At 34.4% G+C, this 18890-nt stretch overlaps 1 protein-coding gene across 1 annotated transcript in view; it reads left to right on the plus strand.

Annotated features, from left to right (window-relative positions):
• LOC141461369 (uncharacterized) overlaps nucleotides 1-16167 on the plus strand; it is a 95678-nt gene extending 79511 nt beyond the window's left edge. Inside the window, exons 2-6 of the mRNA XM_074142371.1 lie at nucleotides 4748-4869; nucleotides 5053-5226; nucleotides 11566-11664; nucleotides 13693-13848; nucleotides 15061-16167. Of these exons, the coding sequence (XP_073998472.1) occupies nucleotides 4748-4869; nucleotides 5053-5226; nucleotides 11566-11664; nucleotides 13693-13848; nucleotides 15061-15354 (845 nt within the window). The 3' untranslated portion in view covers nucleotides 15355-16167. The remainder of the gene's footprint in view (nucleotides 1-4747; nucleotides 4870-5052; nucleotides 5227-11565; nucleotides 11665-13692; nucleotides 13849-15060) is intronic.
• The last annotated feature ends 2723 nt before the right edge of the window (nucleotides 16168-18890 follow it).

Consider the following 18890-nt stretch of genomic DNA (forward strand, 5'->3'; position numbering starts at 1 on the left):
TTGTTCACACATACACACAAAGAAAGATAGAAAGATTGAGAGAGAGAGAGAGAGAGAGAGCGATCATGCGCCACGTACTTTTACTTTATTCAGGAAATACCCTAAACAAAATTTTATGGACGTACAAAATACAGCTCTACGGAAGCGCTAAAAAATCGAACATCCACCGGACTTCAGACCTTACAATCTAAAATTCTAAGAACAATAGTTAACGCTCCCTTCTACGTCTCCAATCACACAATACATTGTGATCTAAATACTCGTATTCCTCTCGTCTCTGAAATAGAGCCCAATCTCGATACACAAAACTCCACTACAAATCTACACAATCATTACAACCCTCTTGATCCACAACATGTCTACTACATGCACTTCCTTCAAATCCACAGCGCAGACTAAAGCGGCGGTGGCCTTGCGATCATCTCAACATATAACGCCGACCTCCTAGGAGCTTGCTGTGTAAGTTTGCCAACCTAGGCGAACTAACGCCTTCCATCACTGGATGGTCGTCGTTCACTCCACTCACATCTCTTGGCGCACATGCATGTGCGCGTGTGTGTATGTTCTCACATATATATACGAGCATGTGTATTTGCGCCATCCCTTATCTCTCATCACTTTTGCGTATTGTACTAGATACATTTGCAAAATAAATAAACCAAACACAAAAATTAACTTCCAATCAAAAACTAGCTTAACAAAATCACCAAATACTTCCTCTATCTAGGATAACTATAAAGTCTAGCTAGATCAAAACTATTAGCGATTCCTCCCCCACACCCTCCGTTTATGGAAATTAGATTAAAAACCCATTCTAGCTGAGACAAATCACATATCCCATTGAATATGTTGGCAGTTAAAAATGTAAATTAAAAATAATAATTCTTTCAACACTAGGAAAAGTATTATTTATTATTTATGTTAATTTATTTATTTATTTATTTATTTATTATTAAATAATGATACGTCGATGGAGAGCAGCGCGCCAAAAACTGATTAACATATGTTTTGGTTTTTAAATTCGAAAATCAAAGCATTAAAAGATTTAGAATGCCGTATTATATGAAATACATATATTTTCTTCAAATCTGGTACAAATTTCTAGCATGTAGGAGTTTGATAATTGTTTTATTAAACAATTTATTATATAATAATAATAATTTGTCTAATAGAAAGTAGAATAAATTATATTTGAATATAATTTGTTTTGTCGTCGATTGTTCTCACTTGAAGTGTTATAGTAAAAGGTTTTTTACTACCTCCTGGAAATAATATATGGAGGTGGGATAAATAGTCCCTCTCTACTCAAGGAAAACTCTATGGGGGAAATATGGCAGCTCCTCCCTGGATTTTCATGAAAATTTTTAATCCTTTGGGGATGTTTAAAATAAAAATATCAAGTATCATGTCAAGTTTTGCAAAGAAAATCGTAGGTAACAGCGGCACACTATTTAGCGGGACTACTCTTGAATTAGAAACTATTGTACGAGGGTCGTTTGAAAAGTGCGTGCAAAAATAAAAACTACTTAATTTTTTGGGGTAAACCTTTTTTATTTTTCAACATAGTCTCCTTTTAGGCTTATACACTTCGTCCAACGCTGCTCTAGTTTGTTGATCCCTTCCGAATAATAGGATTTGTCCAAGTCTCAAAAATAGCCATTCGTTTCTGCAATCACCTCCTCGTTTGAATAAAATCTTTTTCCCGCCAGCCATTTCTTCATATTGGGGAACAAATAGTAGTCCGAGGGAGCCAAGTCTGGAAAATAGGGGGGATGTGAAACGAGTTGGAACCCTATTTCCATTAATTTTGCGACCACAACTGCTGAGGTGTGAGCTGGTGCTTTGTCGTGATGGAAAAGGACTTTTTTGTGGGCCAATCGTGGGCGTTTTTCTTGCAGCTCGGTTTTCAAACGGTCCAATAACGATGAATAATATGCACCTGTAAAAGTTTTACCCTTTTCCAGATAGTCGATGAGGATTATTCCTTGCGAATCCCAAAAGACAGTCGCCATAATCTTTCCGGCCGAAGGAACGGTCTTCGCCTTTTTTGGCGCAGATTCCCCCTTGGTAACCCATTGTTTAGATTGTTCTTTGGTCTCAGGAGTGTAGTGATGTATCCATGTTTCATCCACAGTGACGAAACGACGCTTAAAGTCCTGCGGATTCTTCTGGAACAGCTGCAAACCGTCCTTGCAACACTTCACACGATTTCGTTTTTGGTCAAGCGTGAGCAATCGCGGCACCCATCTTGCGGATAGCTTTGTCATGTCCAAATGTAGATGCAAATGTACCCGTTCATTCGAGATGCCCACAGCACTAGCAATCTCACGCACCTTCACTCTTCTGTCATCCATCACCCTATCATGGATTTTATCAATGATTTCTGGAGTAGTAACCTCAACCTGGGCGTCCAGAACGTTCAGCGTCACTTGTGCCCATATGGCCACTCCGAAAATTTTGAAACCACTTATAAACTGTTCTAATCGAAGATGCAGAGTCACCATAATGTTTATCAAGCTTCTCTTTAGTCTCCTGAGGCGTTTTGCCTTTCATAAAGTAGTGTTTAATCAACACACGAAATTCTTTTTCGTCCATTTTTTGAAAATCACTCGACTTCCTCGATTCAAACGAATGCCAAACACAAAGAAATAGACCGATCTGGCTGGCTGAAACTTGGTGTGTGTTCTTCCAAGAGATGCTACTAACTAAACACAACCTCGATACGCGCCAGTGGTGCTATCTCTCTGACTTTGCACGGACTTTTCAAACGACCCTCGTAGATTGATGATATTCGGGACCGATGTAATGGCTCAGGGGTTTATCCCTAACTGTTTGGAGAAGATACATTTAAGAGGGGGAACCTGTAGGTTTCGAAATATGTTAGCAGGGTTTCTGTTCGGTTTTTTTTTTGTGGGCTAGGAGTCATATTAAGAATTCATTGCATTTTTTGAAAATATATAACTGACCCATTAATTCTTATAGATCTCATAAAACTTGTTATTATACCATAATGTATTCAATAAATAATTTAAATGAAACTATCAAAGTGAATAATGGATTCCAAAATGGTGGATTGTGGTGGGGATAAGAATAGTTAATAGTAATATGATACTATCATTAGTTTGCAATAAAATGCTGCTGGAAAACGTTTCAAGGATTCCATTAGTAATTACTACTATTTAAAAAAAACAATTACTCGCATTCCATTACTGTAAATATTTATTCACTAAGTGGGAAAGCAAAATAAGGAAAATGGCCGCCCATTTTGTTTATTTTTATAATTATTATAAATTGTAATTATTATAAATTATAATTATAATTTAATTTTTTTTTTTTTTTGTATTAACTGTGCACTGCCGGTTTCCAGGCAGTATTATATGTATTATATATCGTACATGACCGGACAGTGAGCTGTAAGAAGCTCCTAGAAAGAGAAAATCTAAAGGCCGCGCTGCTGGATTCGAACCCGGGACCTTCGCGCTGGAAAATCTAATTTGCCGTTATTCTAATCAATATTCCGGTACCTTTATTCAGATTGGTTTACTTTGGAACTATTTTTTATTGAAGGAAAAGAACTTTTCTTTTGGAGAGAATATTATCTTTGACGTAATCTTACTTCAGCTAGCTTTTATTCTACTTTTCTACTAGAGACAGACTTCTTTTTCCGGGCACCTAATTTGGCATTTCGATGTGAGATTAAGATTAAGATTAGATTATCGGGGTGGGACCTATGCCCCACGGCACCGCAGCCAAAAGAGGCTTATTGTGCCTTACCCCTTGTTTTTTTGGATCTAGTAGACCCAGGGGTCTGCAACCTATTTCAAGGCAGAGAGCCATTTCTACTTAAATAATTTTAATAAATCCTAACAAGAGCCGCAAGGATGATAATGTACAAAATTCTGTAGATCATTTGTATTCACAAATTATTATTTAATGATATTCAATAACATTTAAATGTTTTATATATTTATTTTCACATATTGCAAAGTAAATAAACAAATAAATAATTACTAAACAAATAAAAGGGCGGCAGTCTTACAATATATAATCTATGTACTTTATTTTGATATTGTATAATTCTATTCAATTTCGAACCTATCACATTTAATACTTCTTAAAAAAATATCTTTACTTTAATAAATGGAATTTTCATTTGTTTCAAATTAAACTATACAATATATTTTGGGCAGGCTGAAGAGCCACACAATTTGGATAAAAGAGCCGCATGCGGCTCGCGAGCTGCGGTTGCGACCCCTGTAGTAGACGAAACCTCCCCTATTAAAGAGGTTGAGGACTTTCCCTACTAGTTCTTTTTGCGCTACTATCTCCTTTGGTCACAACGCAATCGAACAGCCAGTGAGAGGCCGTTTCCTCCACATCCTGACACAATCCGCAAAACGGTTCCCCGAGCTAATAAGCCCCCCTCCTTGTACAGATGACTATGCCCCCCTAAGTGTACTATGTAAATGTATTGGTGGGTGTAACAGTATATGTTGTTCATGTTCATGTTGTTAGGCCAGGATACCCGCTGGGACGCCAAGTACCCTGAACAAGTGGCTAATCCACTTCTCCCCTTACTATCCCTATGCAAGGTCTGCCCTCAATTAGTTGGCTTTACTTGACTTTTTTTGTTGTTGTTCTGTTTGACGATTGAGAAACCATTTTAAATATTATTGATTGATTATTGATTGACAGATATTATTGATTGTTTTGATTGATTATTTTTCTTTTTTTTTGTGAATTCCAGGTTTGGGTCTGTGGGAGGTGGCAATTCTAATGTTTGTGCTAGTCAATATAACTGAAGATACGGAAGGAGCGAAGAGGCACAAGAAAACCCCAGTCTGGATTAACCCTTGTAGGGTTCACGAAGTAAGTCTTTCAAAAAGAACACTAAAATTTTTTGTTAATATGGATCAGAAAAACACTTACCTTAATACTGATTGAAGAAAAAAAGCACGCTCCCATCGTGATGCTGCCTGCATTTCACTCTGAAACAATTAAAATGATCTGATTAATTTTTAATTAAGCCTAATATATTTCTAATGATGACAGGGTTGGCGGAATAAAGGCCGCCAAGAGCACGTTACCAAAAATCCAATTCAGGTGAGCGGACGTGGCAACCGGACCAGTCCTCGTCCGTTGAGGAGGCTGCGTCTACAGATCACAATTACGCACACCCATTTAGCTCATAATTTTTTATCAATCCCGGATAAGACGTGTAATAAGGTAATTTAGTTTTATTATTAATAATATTAATTTTAATTATTATTTAATTTTCTCCAGTTATTCCAGATTCACTGATTATGCTTCCTGCAAAATTGGGAATGGCCATTAAATAAATGAAATAAACCAGGGAACTTATTAGGGGAGTTATTTTAATTGAAAATCTGGATTTAAACACTCATACCACTCATACCTCTTACTGTAGTAATTTAAACTGATCGTACATCCCTACAGCGTACGGAAATAGCACTTTAGGGAAACCTTGCTTCACTGAAAAGTGCCCTAAATCAAATTTAACTGATATTTAAGAATATTATAAAAATTATATTTCGAGAATAGTGGTACTTCCGATTTAAGTTCCCCAAAAACTTATCAGATACGACAGTGGTACCTAAATTAAATATCAAATTTGAATGAGGAGGAATATTTCAAACATATAATAATGATATGTCCACGTTATGTGGTAGAAAGGAAACGAATGTTTGACGACATATACAGGTATTTAGATGCACCATTTCGCTACGAAGACATAATATTCTCCACCAACAACTACGTGCTTAAATCTGTAGCGGAGCTTGCAATGAAATATGAATGTATTTAAAAGTTATAGAATGAATGGAAGAAAATGATTAGAGAAGGATTACGGTGATTTTAATTTCGGTTAAGCTATAAGGTTGGCAGGAATATAGAGTACAGATCCATCCATTAGTTGTAAAGTTTATGTAAATAGTTGTATATAGTATAGGGATGAATGTGTGAAGCGAATGTATTTATAAGTAAGAACGGAGAGTGAGTGATATTCTAGTGATATAAAAAAAAAAAAAGCCTACACGCATACGCACCATAAAATAAACGATTTTGGGAACGACTTAGGAGATCTCAAAACGTTTTTATTTCCGGTGCAAACTTTGACCTGTTCCCAAGTAATAAAGTATTAAAAAAAAATGTTTACGTAATGATTAAGTAACGAACTTAAATTTAAAAACCAAAATGTGATGAGTTAATCAATAAAAATAAAATTGAAATAAATAACTAATTGATTACAACTGTAATAAATTGATAATAAATTAATATCTCTCTAAGACATTCAAAACATGAGCCCCAAGCGGCCGACAAGGCACCCGATTGGTTACAAGTGTTGGACTCAAAATTATCTAACAATAAGGAAAATATGCGTCAAAAATAGTTACAACACCCTGTATTAATATCTCAGGTAGTTAAGCCCATAATTTTGTGATACCTAAATTTTTTGAAGTTATGTATTTATGTATTTTTTTTATTTAATGTAATGTAGAATCGATTTTTATTAGTTCTTTTTTTAAATGATTTAAGGCGCGTCAACAATTTGAGGTTATTAGCGCCCGGAGCTTTTTTTTTCAGTGCACTGCCGGCCTCTGGGACAGTGTTCTCTCATTACAGACAACACTGTCCATCACCGGACAGTAGTGAGCTGTAAGAAGCGCATAGGAAGAGAAAATCTAAGGGTTACAGCAGCTGGATTCGAACCCGGGGGGACCTCCGCGTGGGAATTCTGTACGATAACCGTATAGTTAATCCACTTCCCTGATTTTTATTAGTGTTAAAAAGTAAAGTAAAGTAATCGCCTATTTTTTCAGGCGGGGCTTAACGTCCAACGACCAATTAGGTGTCGTGGACGGAGGCGACTAGCAAACATACTTTACTGTAAATTTCTTTTAATAACTATTAAATGAAATCCAAGACCTAAGACCGGGAATCGAACCCTGTACAACAATACATATTATCTTTACAGGTCTTGCCTCTAACCGCTCGGCTACCGTGGCGCCTTCTCGCCCTTTTGGCTAAGATCAAAGTGTAGTATCCGTTCAATTAGTTTCAATGAATCCCTGGATTATTATAAGAATTTGCAGGAATATGGGCTTATCTACTTTTTGTAATAGTTAAGCTGCACTTCTGGGCGTGTGACGTGTGAAATTAAAATTTGTTTTTGCAAAGATGATGACAGGGTATTCTTCCTTTAATGTTTACTGGGCCTTATTGGAAGGACTTACTCTTTTCATAGCCTTCATCAATAAGATGGAGGAGCCTTGTAACTTATTGGGCGAAAGAAATACATACATCATATTGTACCATACCATTTTACTTAAAACCTAAGACCGGAAATCAAACCCAGTACCACAATACATATTAGCTTCGCAGGTCTCGCCTCTAACCGCTCGGCTACCGTGGCGCCTTATTAGTATTATTTTTGGCATGTATAATATTTGTTTGTGAATTTTTTTTTTTGGTGAGAATGGGGAAAAATCGGGAAATTAGTTTTACAACGATTTTCAATATTGGATTAGGTGTCCCTGTAAATTGTCATAATAGATTCCAAATTTAGAAATAAGTGGTTTAAAGAAAAATTTATAAAAATTACAAATTTTAGATTTATAGTAAAGAAAAGTCCAAGAGTTCCACATTTTCCAATGATTTTTCCGGTAAAAAAAATTTTTTTCTATCCGTAAGTATCCAGCTAATGCCATCTTTTCATTCATCTCGAAAACTTTTTCCAGCTTCATTTTTCTAAAAAGATTTGGAAATAGAAGAACCACAAATCCGCTGACTAAGGTGGATTTTCCGACTATTCATGCTTCATATCCCTCAGTTTTCCCTATCTAGCTAAGCGTAACCAATGTAACCAAGACAATACTCGAAAGATGTTTTCCTTTTGCAAACCAGTTTTGTGCTTCAGAAGAGTCCCTTTAGAAATTTCTGATGAACAAGGATTTCAAATATAAGACACGTTAAGGAAAACAAAAACAATGGCGCTTACTATTTTGAGGAAAACTCAGTTGATAAATTTGTACTCAAATTTAAGTACCTAAAAAAGAAAAAAGAAAACAAGTTGTAAACACAATCAAAATTCCATAAATTCCAATGTTATCTTGTTATAAATACCCGAATTTAATAAAGGCACTTGAAAATTTCAAACATTTACAGCATTTATTTTACGAGTAAAGTGGTTTTGGTACCAAAAGGAAAACTGTTTTCGCCGCTTAGGAGGAAGTGGATTAGCCACTTTTTCAAGAATCTTAGCGTATATTCTTCTTACTTCCTGCTACAACATGCCACGATATTCACAATTGCTTTATTTTTTTTTTAACTGAAAATTCAATAGGACGAAAAAAAATAACTGCCAGTTTCAGTCATGATATATTTTTATTTTGCCGCGAGCTTTCGACCTAGGGACTAGGTCATCTTCAGGGTTGTGGAACATAACATATTTTACAGTCTGTTAACAACAATTATATTTAAATGAATATGTATAATGTAACGTAATTTACAAAAATTATTCACCTAATTGACAATGTAATATTTTTACATCATTAAAGGATTGGTGTACTCAGACTCCTTGAACAGACAAGACAGAAGACACACCAACCCTTTAATGATGTAAAAAATATTATATTGTAAATTAGCCCTGAAGATGACCTAGTCCAGTGATGGCGAACCTATGACCCGCGGGTCAGACACAAGCTTCTTCACTGACCCACAATTGCTAGGCAACCTTTGTTTGTTTATGCGGGTTGATTTAGATTTTCTAATTGTGGTAGATAATTTATATTCTATCTGTATTTTTTTTCAATCACGCATTGACACAAAAGCAATTAAAATGCTGTCTTATAACCTTTAGTTTGATCATTACAGTTCTAAAACGCAAATGACGATAAATGCTTTTTGTAGTATTTGAAATAAAGCAAAAGTGTTTACAAAATATCAAGTAAAATGTATAATTTTACTCATATTTTGTTTGTTAAAAAAATCGACAACCCAAAGCAAATAACCATATTTAGATTTTTCTTAAGATAAAACACACTTTTGTAAGGTTTTGTTCAGTTATGTTTGTAAAAAGAGAGAAGTCTATGGAAGCATAGCACTTGTTTCGTCCCGTTTTACCCGTTAAGCCAACTGAATTTTCAAGATGTTTAGTTTTGAAAATATTCAGTTTAAAATTTTTAAACTTAACTCGTGCAAATGGACATTAGTGACCCAAGAGCTAGTACTAGAAAAAAAAATGAACAAAATTTGACCCACGTCTCAAAAAGGTTCGCCATCCCTGACCTAGTCCCTAGGTCGGAAAGCTCGGCATAATAAAAATATATCATGACTGAAACTGGCAATTATTTATTTCATCCTATTGAAACTATGAATCAGTCACCAAAAAATAATGAACGAAAATACAATGTTTTACAAAATACACGAATATTGTGGCGGGGGGTGCGCTTTGTCGTTATTTATGTATTTGTGAATTCATTTTGAGAATCACTCGGGAACAAAAAAAAAAGAACTCAGAAGGCTCAAATTTGGTCAAAACTCTCCCAATTTGAGTAAATTGTTTGTGTGGCAATTTGTTCTTCAAATGTATCAATGTTGTTAACTGGTTTTAGCAAATTCTGTAAAACGTTTTCTTAGCTTCATTTAAGGATAAAGTTGGGCCTTCCTTACGCGTTAGCAGGAATGTCCAGAATTGTCTGGAAGAAGCTTTTTTCTGATTTTTCCCTGCAGTTGTCGCTGGCAAATTGATATTGCGTTATTTAAAACAAGAATTTTTTTTTTTTATTTGGGACTTTTATTGTAATTTACCACTGCAACAAGCAAATATGGTAAAAGAAAAAAGAAATAGAAGAGATCATGAGTGGAGAAGGCACCCAGAGATGCCACTCCAGTAACGTGCTTTGGTCTCACGATAAGAGTAGATCACGAGAGGCCATCTTCTCTTCAATCTCCTTAGAGGATTACCTGGTAATGGTAGAGGAAGATAGGTGTTCTATGAGAGGGTTAGGGATGAGCTGCTATAGAGGAATGAAATTTAAGGGAAACGAGTGTTAGCAAGATGCTGTAATGAAAGGGATTTTGAGGTCATTATGGGATAGTGAGGTTAGATATATAGAACGGAGAGTTAAGAAATTTTCGAAGTATTTTGGACTGTAATGCCTGGAGGCGTAGTGAGTTGGAACGTTTAGTCGATCCCCATACTTCGATGCCGTATGACCAAATAGGTCGCAGTAACAGTAGATATAAGAGTCTTATGTTATGTAGGTTAAGTTTCGATCGTTTGCCAAGTAGTCTGGCGAGAAGTTTTGTAGTGTTGGCTAGTTTCTTGCCTTTTCGAGTTTAGTCTGGGGGATCCCATGTCAACCGTTTGCTTCTAGGTGCAGTCCAAGGTAGCGTACTTTGTCCACAGTTGGTAATAGGAGAAGAATTTTTTAATACATTTTCTCACCGTAAAATCATTAGCGTTAGTGCAGATATTTTCTATTTCCGTTTTCATAATTCAATTTATCTGTATTTTGTTTTATATTTAATAGTTCCGTGAAACCCCCTTTTAACTGATAGACCACCAACCCCTCTGATGTATCGGCCATTAAATTGTTAGCCAACTATCTCTCAGCTTAAAGACTGAAACGAGTTATCCAGGCTACGATATTCTGGGATGCTAAAAAAATCCTTTACAAAAAAAATGGCTACCCCCACTCCAGCTACGGAGAAAAACCGGCCCACACACAGAGAAAGGAAAAAACGACGCGGAAGTGATGATATTATGATCTGTACACTTCATTCACCGGATATCTATCTGACTGTCAGTGAATCACAATATAAAAATGTATTCTATAAAAAAATAATAAATAAATAATCGCTGAGTCAAAATAAATTCAAATGATTCGTGGACAATGTCGGTCTCATTAATGATGTGAATACGTCATAAAGAAAGTATAATCTTTTTCTTAAGTATTCAATTATCATTTTTCGACGTCAGTAGTACTTTTTTTTTTAATTATTACGCACAGATTAGTAATCAGTAATTGAATAAGTCAAGTACTTTTAATCATTCATGTTTTGAGTTTTAGGAATATATTTATATTTATTAAGATTTCTATTTTAAAGATGTAATTCTTGAGTTATTGAGGTTTACACCATGAATTGTCACTTTTAAACACGATGAAATTTTAAAACTTCGACTGACATATTCAAAGTAGACTATGATTAGTCGTTTAGTTAATACGAGATAATCGATTGGCAACAATAAGTTCTCTCCTCTCCTACTAACATTATTCAGAATGGAATTAAAGCTCGCCAAAACGGAAACCAGCTCCTGCAAAGTGAAGAAGAAAGGGTCCACATGCCTAGGTTTTTACCTCTCAACTTCCGGGCCAAAGTGAGAGAGGCCATTCAGGTGGTTGTCGGCTCAATTTATTAAAAGAAATGACTTCATCTTGTGGTGGGGTTTAAATTATTGATGATTCACCCAAACTAAATTTGCCCCAAAATTCAGTAATAAAACCATAATACTTAATTAATTTTTCTTTTCTTTTATAACAGGTATCAAAAATAGGAAATATGGTCAAACACAATTGGCTGCCAACCAATCATACCCAATGGTACAGAAGAAACGTTAAATGCAGAGATAAAAAAGAGAAGGTATTTTACAAATTATAAATTATTTCATAAATTTATACAAATATTTATTGAGAAAACAAAATGGCGAGTTTAGCTTAGCATGCATATACAGGGTGAACCAGTAAGTATTGTCCATAGGCCTACTGTGTGTAGAACATCTAAAGTGCAGTTGAATGACGTATTGGCCAACTTCATATTTTCCACTGTTCTTGAGTGACGTCACTTCTAATTTTTTTAAAATCATTACTTTTTTCCAATAAAAATGTAATAACTCAGAAAGTTTTAGTCCAAATTCAAATTACATATTTCAGAGAGATCAGAAGTATTTTTTTTCCCCCCAAGTGCAATTTGTAACCATTGACTTCCTTATTTTAAGACAATCTACTTTAAAAATTGACTACTGGTCCATCTAAAAAAGTTTTCAATGAACTAAACAACATGATAGCTAACACTGTTGAGTGCTCGTGAACTCGTTTTCTTGTAAAACAAACGTAATTTCTCATACGAAGACAAAAGGAATCCTGGAAAAAGGATATACCGTTTGAAAGCCCATTAAACAAGGAAACTTTTACTAAATAGTGCCAGCACCTTGGTCTGATAATGATCACGTAAGGGCCTAATGAGTTTTCTTAAAAAATTCTATTACTTTTATTTTTCCAGTATCCAGGAGGAAGATTGAGGCTGTTTGGAGAATAACTTGTGCTTTGAAATGGTACCAATTTTTAGAAAATTTATCTGTCTTACTAACCGTATCATCAGAATCGAATTCGGACTAAAACTTTCTGAGTAATAACATTTTTATTGGAAAAAAAGGAATAATTTTGGAAAAAAAAAATTAAAGTGACATCACTCAAGAACAGTGGAAAATATGAAGTTGTCCAATACCTCTTTGAACTCCACTTTAGATGTACTGCACACAGTAGGCCTATGGACAATACATACTTACTGGTTCACCCTGTACAACATACTAGAGCTAGCTAAAGACTCAAGTTGATGCTGTACAATAGCTAAAATTTGATAGCTAGTTGGGTGCAACTCAGAGAATAACGTTTTTAGAGAAAGCGGCCATTTTATTACAGAGTTTTAAGACAGGAAGTAATATAATTCCAGGGTTGTCCAAATTTTTGGATAGCCAAGCTATTTTGCAAGCCATTAAGTTGTATGAACTGGTTTTTTTTTTAAAGCTAGTGTAGGGATGCTGCTTAGTTAGAAGTCCTGACGGAGTTTTTTTTTTTGCCCAAAATGTGGTCTTTTCTTTGTCTGGATATCCGGGTATTCCAGGTTATAGAGACCATGTAGGCGGTGGAACGCTTGGCGCGGGTCGTGAACCCTTTTTTTTGTGAGGGGGCGTGGCGTGGTAAAATGCCTTAGTGCGGTGAGGAGTCAGGGGTGGAGGAACTCGACTAAACTTTCGGTATTACTTCCGACTCTGGAGGCGTTTAGTATGATCATCTATGGACTATTAACTGTGGCCAACTGGTACCACGTAGGCCTAACAAAAGACATTCTTTTGTAGGTTCTGTCAGGGTGAAGTCTTCGTGTCATTTCACGTATCGTTGTCATTGTGGAGAGCTAGTTTAGCTCAGGATTCGACTTTGCGCCGTTATACTTTGGCCAGCAGCATCTCCCCCTAAACTTCTGAGTCCAGTCAAACAGACCAGAATGTAAGGTGATGCTGTAACTTAGTGGGTGCCACAATAGACCTTCTGCGTAACACTGGCTTAACCATTTCTCGCTGAACCTTGCAGTATCTAACCTTTTTCCGCCGAGAAATTGAATACAATACGTGTTACAACGGATAAAATAAAAGATATATATATTCTTGAAAATGACAAGAACTTAGTTTAACATGAAATCTAGCGGTATGTTTTTCTTAACTGTTACCGTAAATTGAGGCATCAATTATTTAAATAATGTGAAGCTATTATTGTTTCTTAATTTGTGTAAATAAATGATACAATTAAAAATGTTTGAATTAACTCCATTAATTTTTCAACAATATATTTATTAAAAATTGCAACTAAATTTAATATATCATTATTATTACAGGTACTGATGATACTACCAAAGTTATATGAAGATACACAAAAGTATTTAGCAGCGTTCGACATACTTATAAAAATGAATCCAAGTCCTACGTTAACACTTGAATGTAAATTAAGTAGACATGAAATTTTAGAAGAATTAGCAGCTAAAGCTAAGCAGGTTGGTTTATTTGATTTTATTTTTTCTTAAAAAAAAAAAAAGTCCTTCAAGTCAGTGATCTTTAGAATGTAAAGTCTGGCAAAGTAGTTTTCAAAAAAGAAACCACACATATTGCAGAGGGGTAACAGTGGGTAGAAATCTGGGTTTATGCGGTTGGGGTGTTTCTCATGTTGTGGAAATTCTTTAGATTTCCCAGTTTTCCTCGCTTATTCTATTGCTTTTCTTCCTTATTTCTCCCTTAAGTTCAATGCATCCATATCTTTTCCACTTAAGCTCCAAATATTCTTTTTTTCTTGGTAAAGAACAACCAAATATTGTATCTTTTCATTGTATGACTCCAATCTTCTGAGCACCTTTTCATAACTTACTTACTTAATCGGCGATTTCTCTGTGTCGGGTAGCCGTGAAGAGATCTGGCAGCCTCTTCAATCTACTCTTCCCTGTTTCTAGGTGGTCTTCCTCTCCTTCTATTTCTTAGGGGGCCACCTGCCGTGGGGGCATCCTCCTAAGGTGTCAGTACCATCTTAACTTCCTTTTCCCTTTTATTCTCTCTTCCATTGTTTCCACTATCCCTATTTGTTGTCTAACTTCCCTGTTTCTCATACTGTCCATTCCAGTTTTTCTTTTCCTTTTTTTTTTTTTTGCAAGCACCTCCTCCAATATTCTCATTTCTACAAACCCCTATCTTTGAGCGACCACTTCTTGAGTTGTAGTCCAGGTCTCGGGCGCCATAAGCAAGAATACCTTCGATGATGAAGTAGAAGATGCTTCTTTCATTTTCCTTGGACATGCTTTTATTCCACAATACTGGGTGTAACTTTCTTATGGCTTTTCCTGTCTGTTCACCACTTCTTAGCACTTCCTTCCTCCTGTTCTAGAATTGAACTTAAATACTTTAAACTTTTTACTCTTTCCGACTTTTTGTACGTTTACGTTCAAGTCATCCTCTTCATTTCAGCTTCATTTCTTCTTCCCCAGAGTGTAAGGCTCCTCTAAGTTCCTCAACATCATATTTCTTTTCATAAATCTTGAATTTTTTTCATAAAATAACTTAATTTGAGAGCCTTAGCTGTCCTCTACTTAAATTCATCTCAGATCCAAGTCCTCCTTTTCCACCCATATATCGTAAACTATTTATCATCTACTGCAAGTTCTTTGCTTACTCTAAGCTACATTAATTAAGCACTAATTTTTAAAATTGTTTTTTTCCAGCTACAATGCGAAACAGAACGAACTTTAGCTCACATGAAGATAGCCAGCTGGCCAATTTTAACCCAACATGAAGTCAATTCTTTTAAATTAGCTCAATCAAACGATGTAACGATTGGCCAGATTTATGAGTGGGGCATAATAACATCCTACCAAGAATATATTAATAATTGGCATAGAATTATAAAAAATGTTGTCGGACCAAAAGGTGATATGAAATGTACACCGTTTGTTAAAAGAAAAAAGAATCGATTAAATAATAGAAATAATAATAAAAAGAAATATAATATTACATGATATATTGTATTTTTTAGAAAATATGGAATCGATTTTTTTATTTTGTTCTCGAAAAAGAAAATCGATAGTGCGAAAAAAAAATGGAGGTTGTTGGTTCCTTTATTTTATTATTTAATTTAATGTAAATTCTGATTTATCGATTTTTTTTTTAACGAAAAGTGATAATTTATTTTATTTTTTTAAATTGAAAAAACATTTATTGAAATACATGACAACAATTTTGACCCGGTTTCGAGTCTTTAAGAGAGCACAAAAAAAAAAATAATCGAAGATTAGGTGCTGAGTATTGGACGTTATAAGTTGAAATGTTTTGAGTAAAGTGATGCGATATGCTTAGAAGAATCCAGGGAACAAAGACGAGGCATATTGCGATCATATTTAGCAACTAATCTTTACTGAAATACAAACTTTTTTCTGAGCACCTTGCTACGTTGCAGAGAATTTCAAATTAATGGCCTAACTGACTTCTCTTTGGATGAACCGTTTGAATAAATTTCAAATCACTGCAAGCATTCAAATTCTTTTTATTTTTTAAATAATTATGATTGGACTAAATAAATTAACTACTTCCGTTCTGTTTTTTCGGTTAATAATTTTCATTCGATCTTTATATCGATTCTGATTTCTGATGCATAATTTTAATCAATTGCATAACAGTTTTATTTACCAAATATCAAAATGAACACGATTAATCAACATCGCCTACATTTTCGCAACAGCCTCCCAGATTCCAGATCTTGATACTCCCCCGTTTGGAGAAAATGATTACGGAAATGCTAATCTCTCAGTTTCAAATCTGATCTCTCTCTCTCTAAACACCAACACAGTCTCTCCTGCTCATGACAAAATCGTGAGAGAAATTACATTACAGATTACATTCTCTGAAGGCTTTGCTTCAGAAACTTAGCAGTATCTTTTGTCATGAATGTTCAAAATTTTGAAACATCAAAGTGTTGAATCTTTAATAGAAAATTTTTTTTTAAAAAAAAGAAGCTATTTCCGTTTTTCTTTTTTCTTTTTTTTTTAGTATTCTGCGAAGTATTCTTATGTATTTTCTATTAACATAATATATTTATTGTAAATAGATAAATTTAGCATTTCAGTATTTTAGTTTTTAATCAATTATAATGTATTTTTAACCGTAGTATTTATTTATTTTATTTTTTGGTAATAATATTTGAATTATTGGTAGACATAAAACTTTTAAAGACATAAAATAACCAAAAAAGTTGTGAAAGCTGTCATTTTGTTTTCATGATACTGTTTGTTAGGATCAAAAATATTTATCTAAGAGGAGAATAAATTAACCTAGATTTCTGAGCCTGCCAATCAAAATAAAAATGATGTACGGATCTGATAAAATTCTATTCTGATCATTAGTGCCTCAAAGAGATTGAACTTTTTAAAAATTTTGTTAGCTTAAATTCTTTCACGAAAAGGGTTAATGCTTTAAACGATCTAGTAATATTTAGGGATTTCGCAATGAATGTATCACTTTTGGAACTTCTAAAAGAAGTGGAATAAACCGTAAAAAATTCAACTTTTTTCCAGAATCACCTATCAATTTTATGTCTTTTATGAAAGGATAAGTCAATTATACAGGGTGTTCAGCATAAGACTACGGTAACTTCGGGAGGCGATTCTGCAACAAAAAATTCCATATAAACTATGGCTCGATTCGGCTCCGTTTTGTAGATATTTTTAATTTTATGTTTTTTCAAGGTGTTACTACTTTTTAGCAAAAAGTTGCCTATATTTCTCAAACTATTAAAGCTACAGCTATTTTAATAAGCTCATTAGAAAGAAGGTTAAATTTTCTTTTAAATATGCTAATTTGTATTCCAAAAAAATAATATTAAGTATTTTACTTTGTGGCCCAAACATAAGAAATAGCAAGTTTCTAATTTTTTCCAAAAACTTTGACTTCATTTTTCTCAAAAACATTTTATATGAAAAAACCGTGCACTATTCAGGAAAAACATCTACATACGATCACCTTTCGAACGGTATACAATAATTGGGGTTATGTTAAAAATTGATGCAGAAATCTGTGATTAATTGCAAAAAAGTAGGCCTCAAAACAGCGTCGGCATTATGAAAGGAATTCACCTACCATAAGATATAACTGATCAGAATCATCAAATCTAGTACGATTTTTTGCAAACGTGTAATTTAATAATTAATTAATTTAAGAACTATATTCAAAAATATTAAATTTACGTTATAAATAATAAATAAAATAAAAAGAAGAAAAATGAATATGATGTTAAATGAATGTTAGGTACCAATTTCGAAAGAAAGGATTTTCGTTTAACGAGTTTAGATCTGTGTGTTATCCTTTAGTTAATTAAAGAAATATTCCAAATAATGTGAATAAATCATCATTTTGAACTACTCAATAAACTTTTGGAATTAACAGGTTGTAAAGAGCTAAAGAATAAGCCGAGAACTTACTTATCGCTCTAATCTCCAAGTTAAAAACTGACATGTTTTATCCTAATACGGCTTATAAAAACAAATAAATACAGCAAGAAGAAAAGTTACCGTAGTCTTATGCTGAACACCCTGTATATGTCACGGAAATAACTCTAGAATTCCAGAGAATCATGGAGCTGGAATATGAGGGGGTCCAAGACAATATTCCAGGGTGTTACTGATGAAATTCATAAAATTTAAAATAATTTAAAAAAAAAAACTAATATTTTCAAAGAAAGTAAATTTCATTAAAATGTTTATGTACCCAAAAAGTAGCATAAATATTGGGAAATAAAAACCCCCCATATGTCCCCAGATTGAGGCAGTTGTACTATTATTTTAATGACTGGTTAGTTCGGCCCTCCTATCTTGTGATTATCCCAGCCAAAAATAATCATATTGTAGGTGAATAATCAGTTTTGGGAAAAAAATACAATAATTTTAATACTACTCAACTAATAATAACATGGGACGTATTTTGGTGTACTGGTTTAGAAGCGTGGAATTTATAAGTAAGAGAAATTCAGTTCGAATCCCGCGTGTAGCTTTTATTTGTTTAAAATATTTACAGTAAAGTATGTGCTTCCGCCGCACCCCTGGTCCTCGACACCCTAATTGGGTAGTTGGACGTTAAACTCCGCCTAAAAAAATAGGCGTTTCTTTACTTTCCACTAATAATAACACAGTACTTCGTCCTCGTATTGAATTTCAATAATACATTGCTTTCTATATCATACTAACTTCGCTATCTTGGTTGTGGCTTACATATGGACCAAAAGACTAACTTTGAATTCTTACACAAGACCGAAAAGACTGGAGACTAACAGGTGATTGCTGTCAAGACTACTCGAGAAAACGATCTAAACGAACAGTACAGAACAAATTTACTTTGACCAAAAACTATGCTGCGACCTAAATTATGGACTTACTAGAAGTGTGGGGGTTCCACTAAGCAATCCAATGCTTACAATCCAAAATCCTTGCAGAAATCACCAATTCTCCTCTCATTATGTCTCCAAGTAAAACCTTACGGAATGATCCATCGATTCCGTTTCGTGTCC

Source organism: Rhodnius prolixus, unplaced genomic scaffold, assembly GCF_049639745.1.
Source record: "Rhodnius prolixus isolate KJV_2025 unplaced genomic scaffold, Rpr scaffold_6, whole genome shotgun sequence".
In the NCBI taxonomy this organism is placed as follows: domain Eukaryota; kingdom Metazoa; phylum Arthropoda; class Insecta; order Hemiptera; family Reduviidae; genus Rhodnius; species Rhodnius prolixus.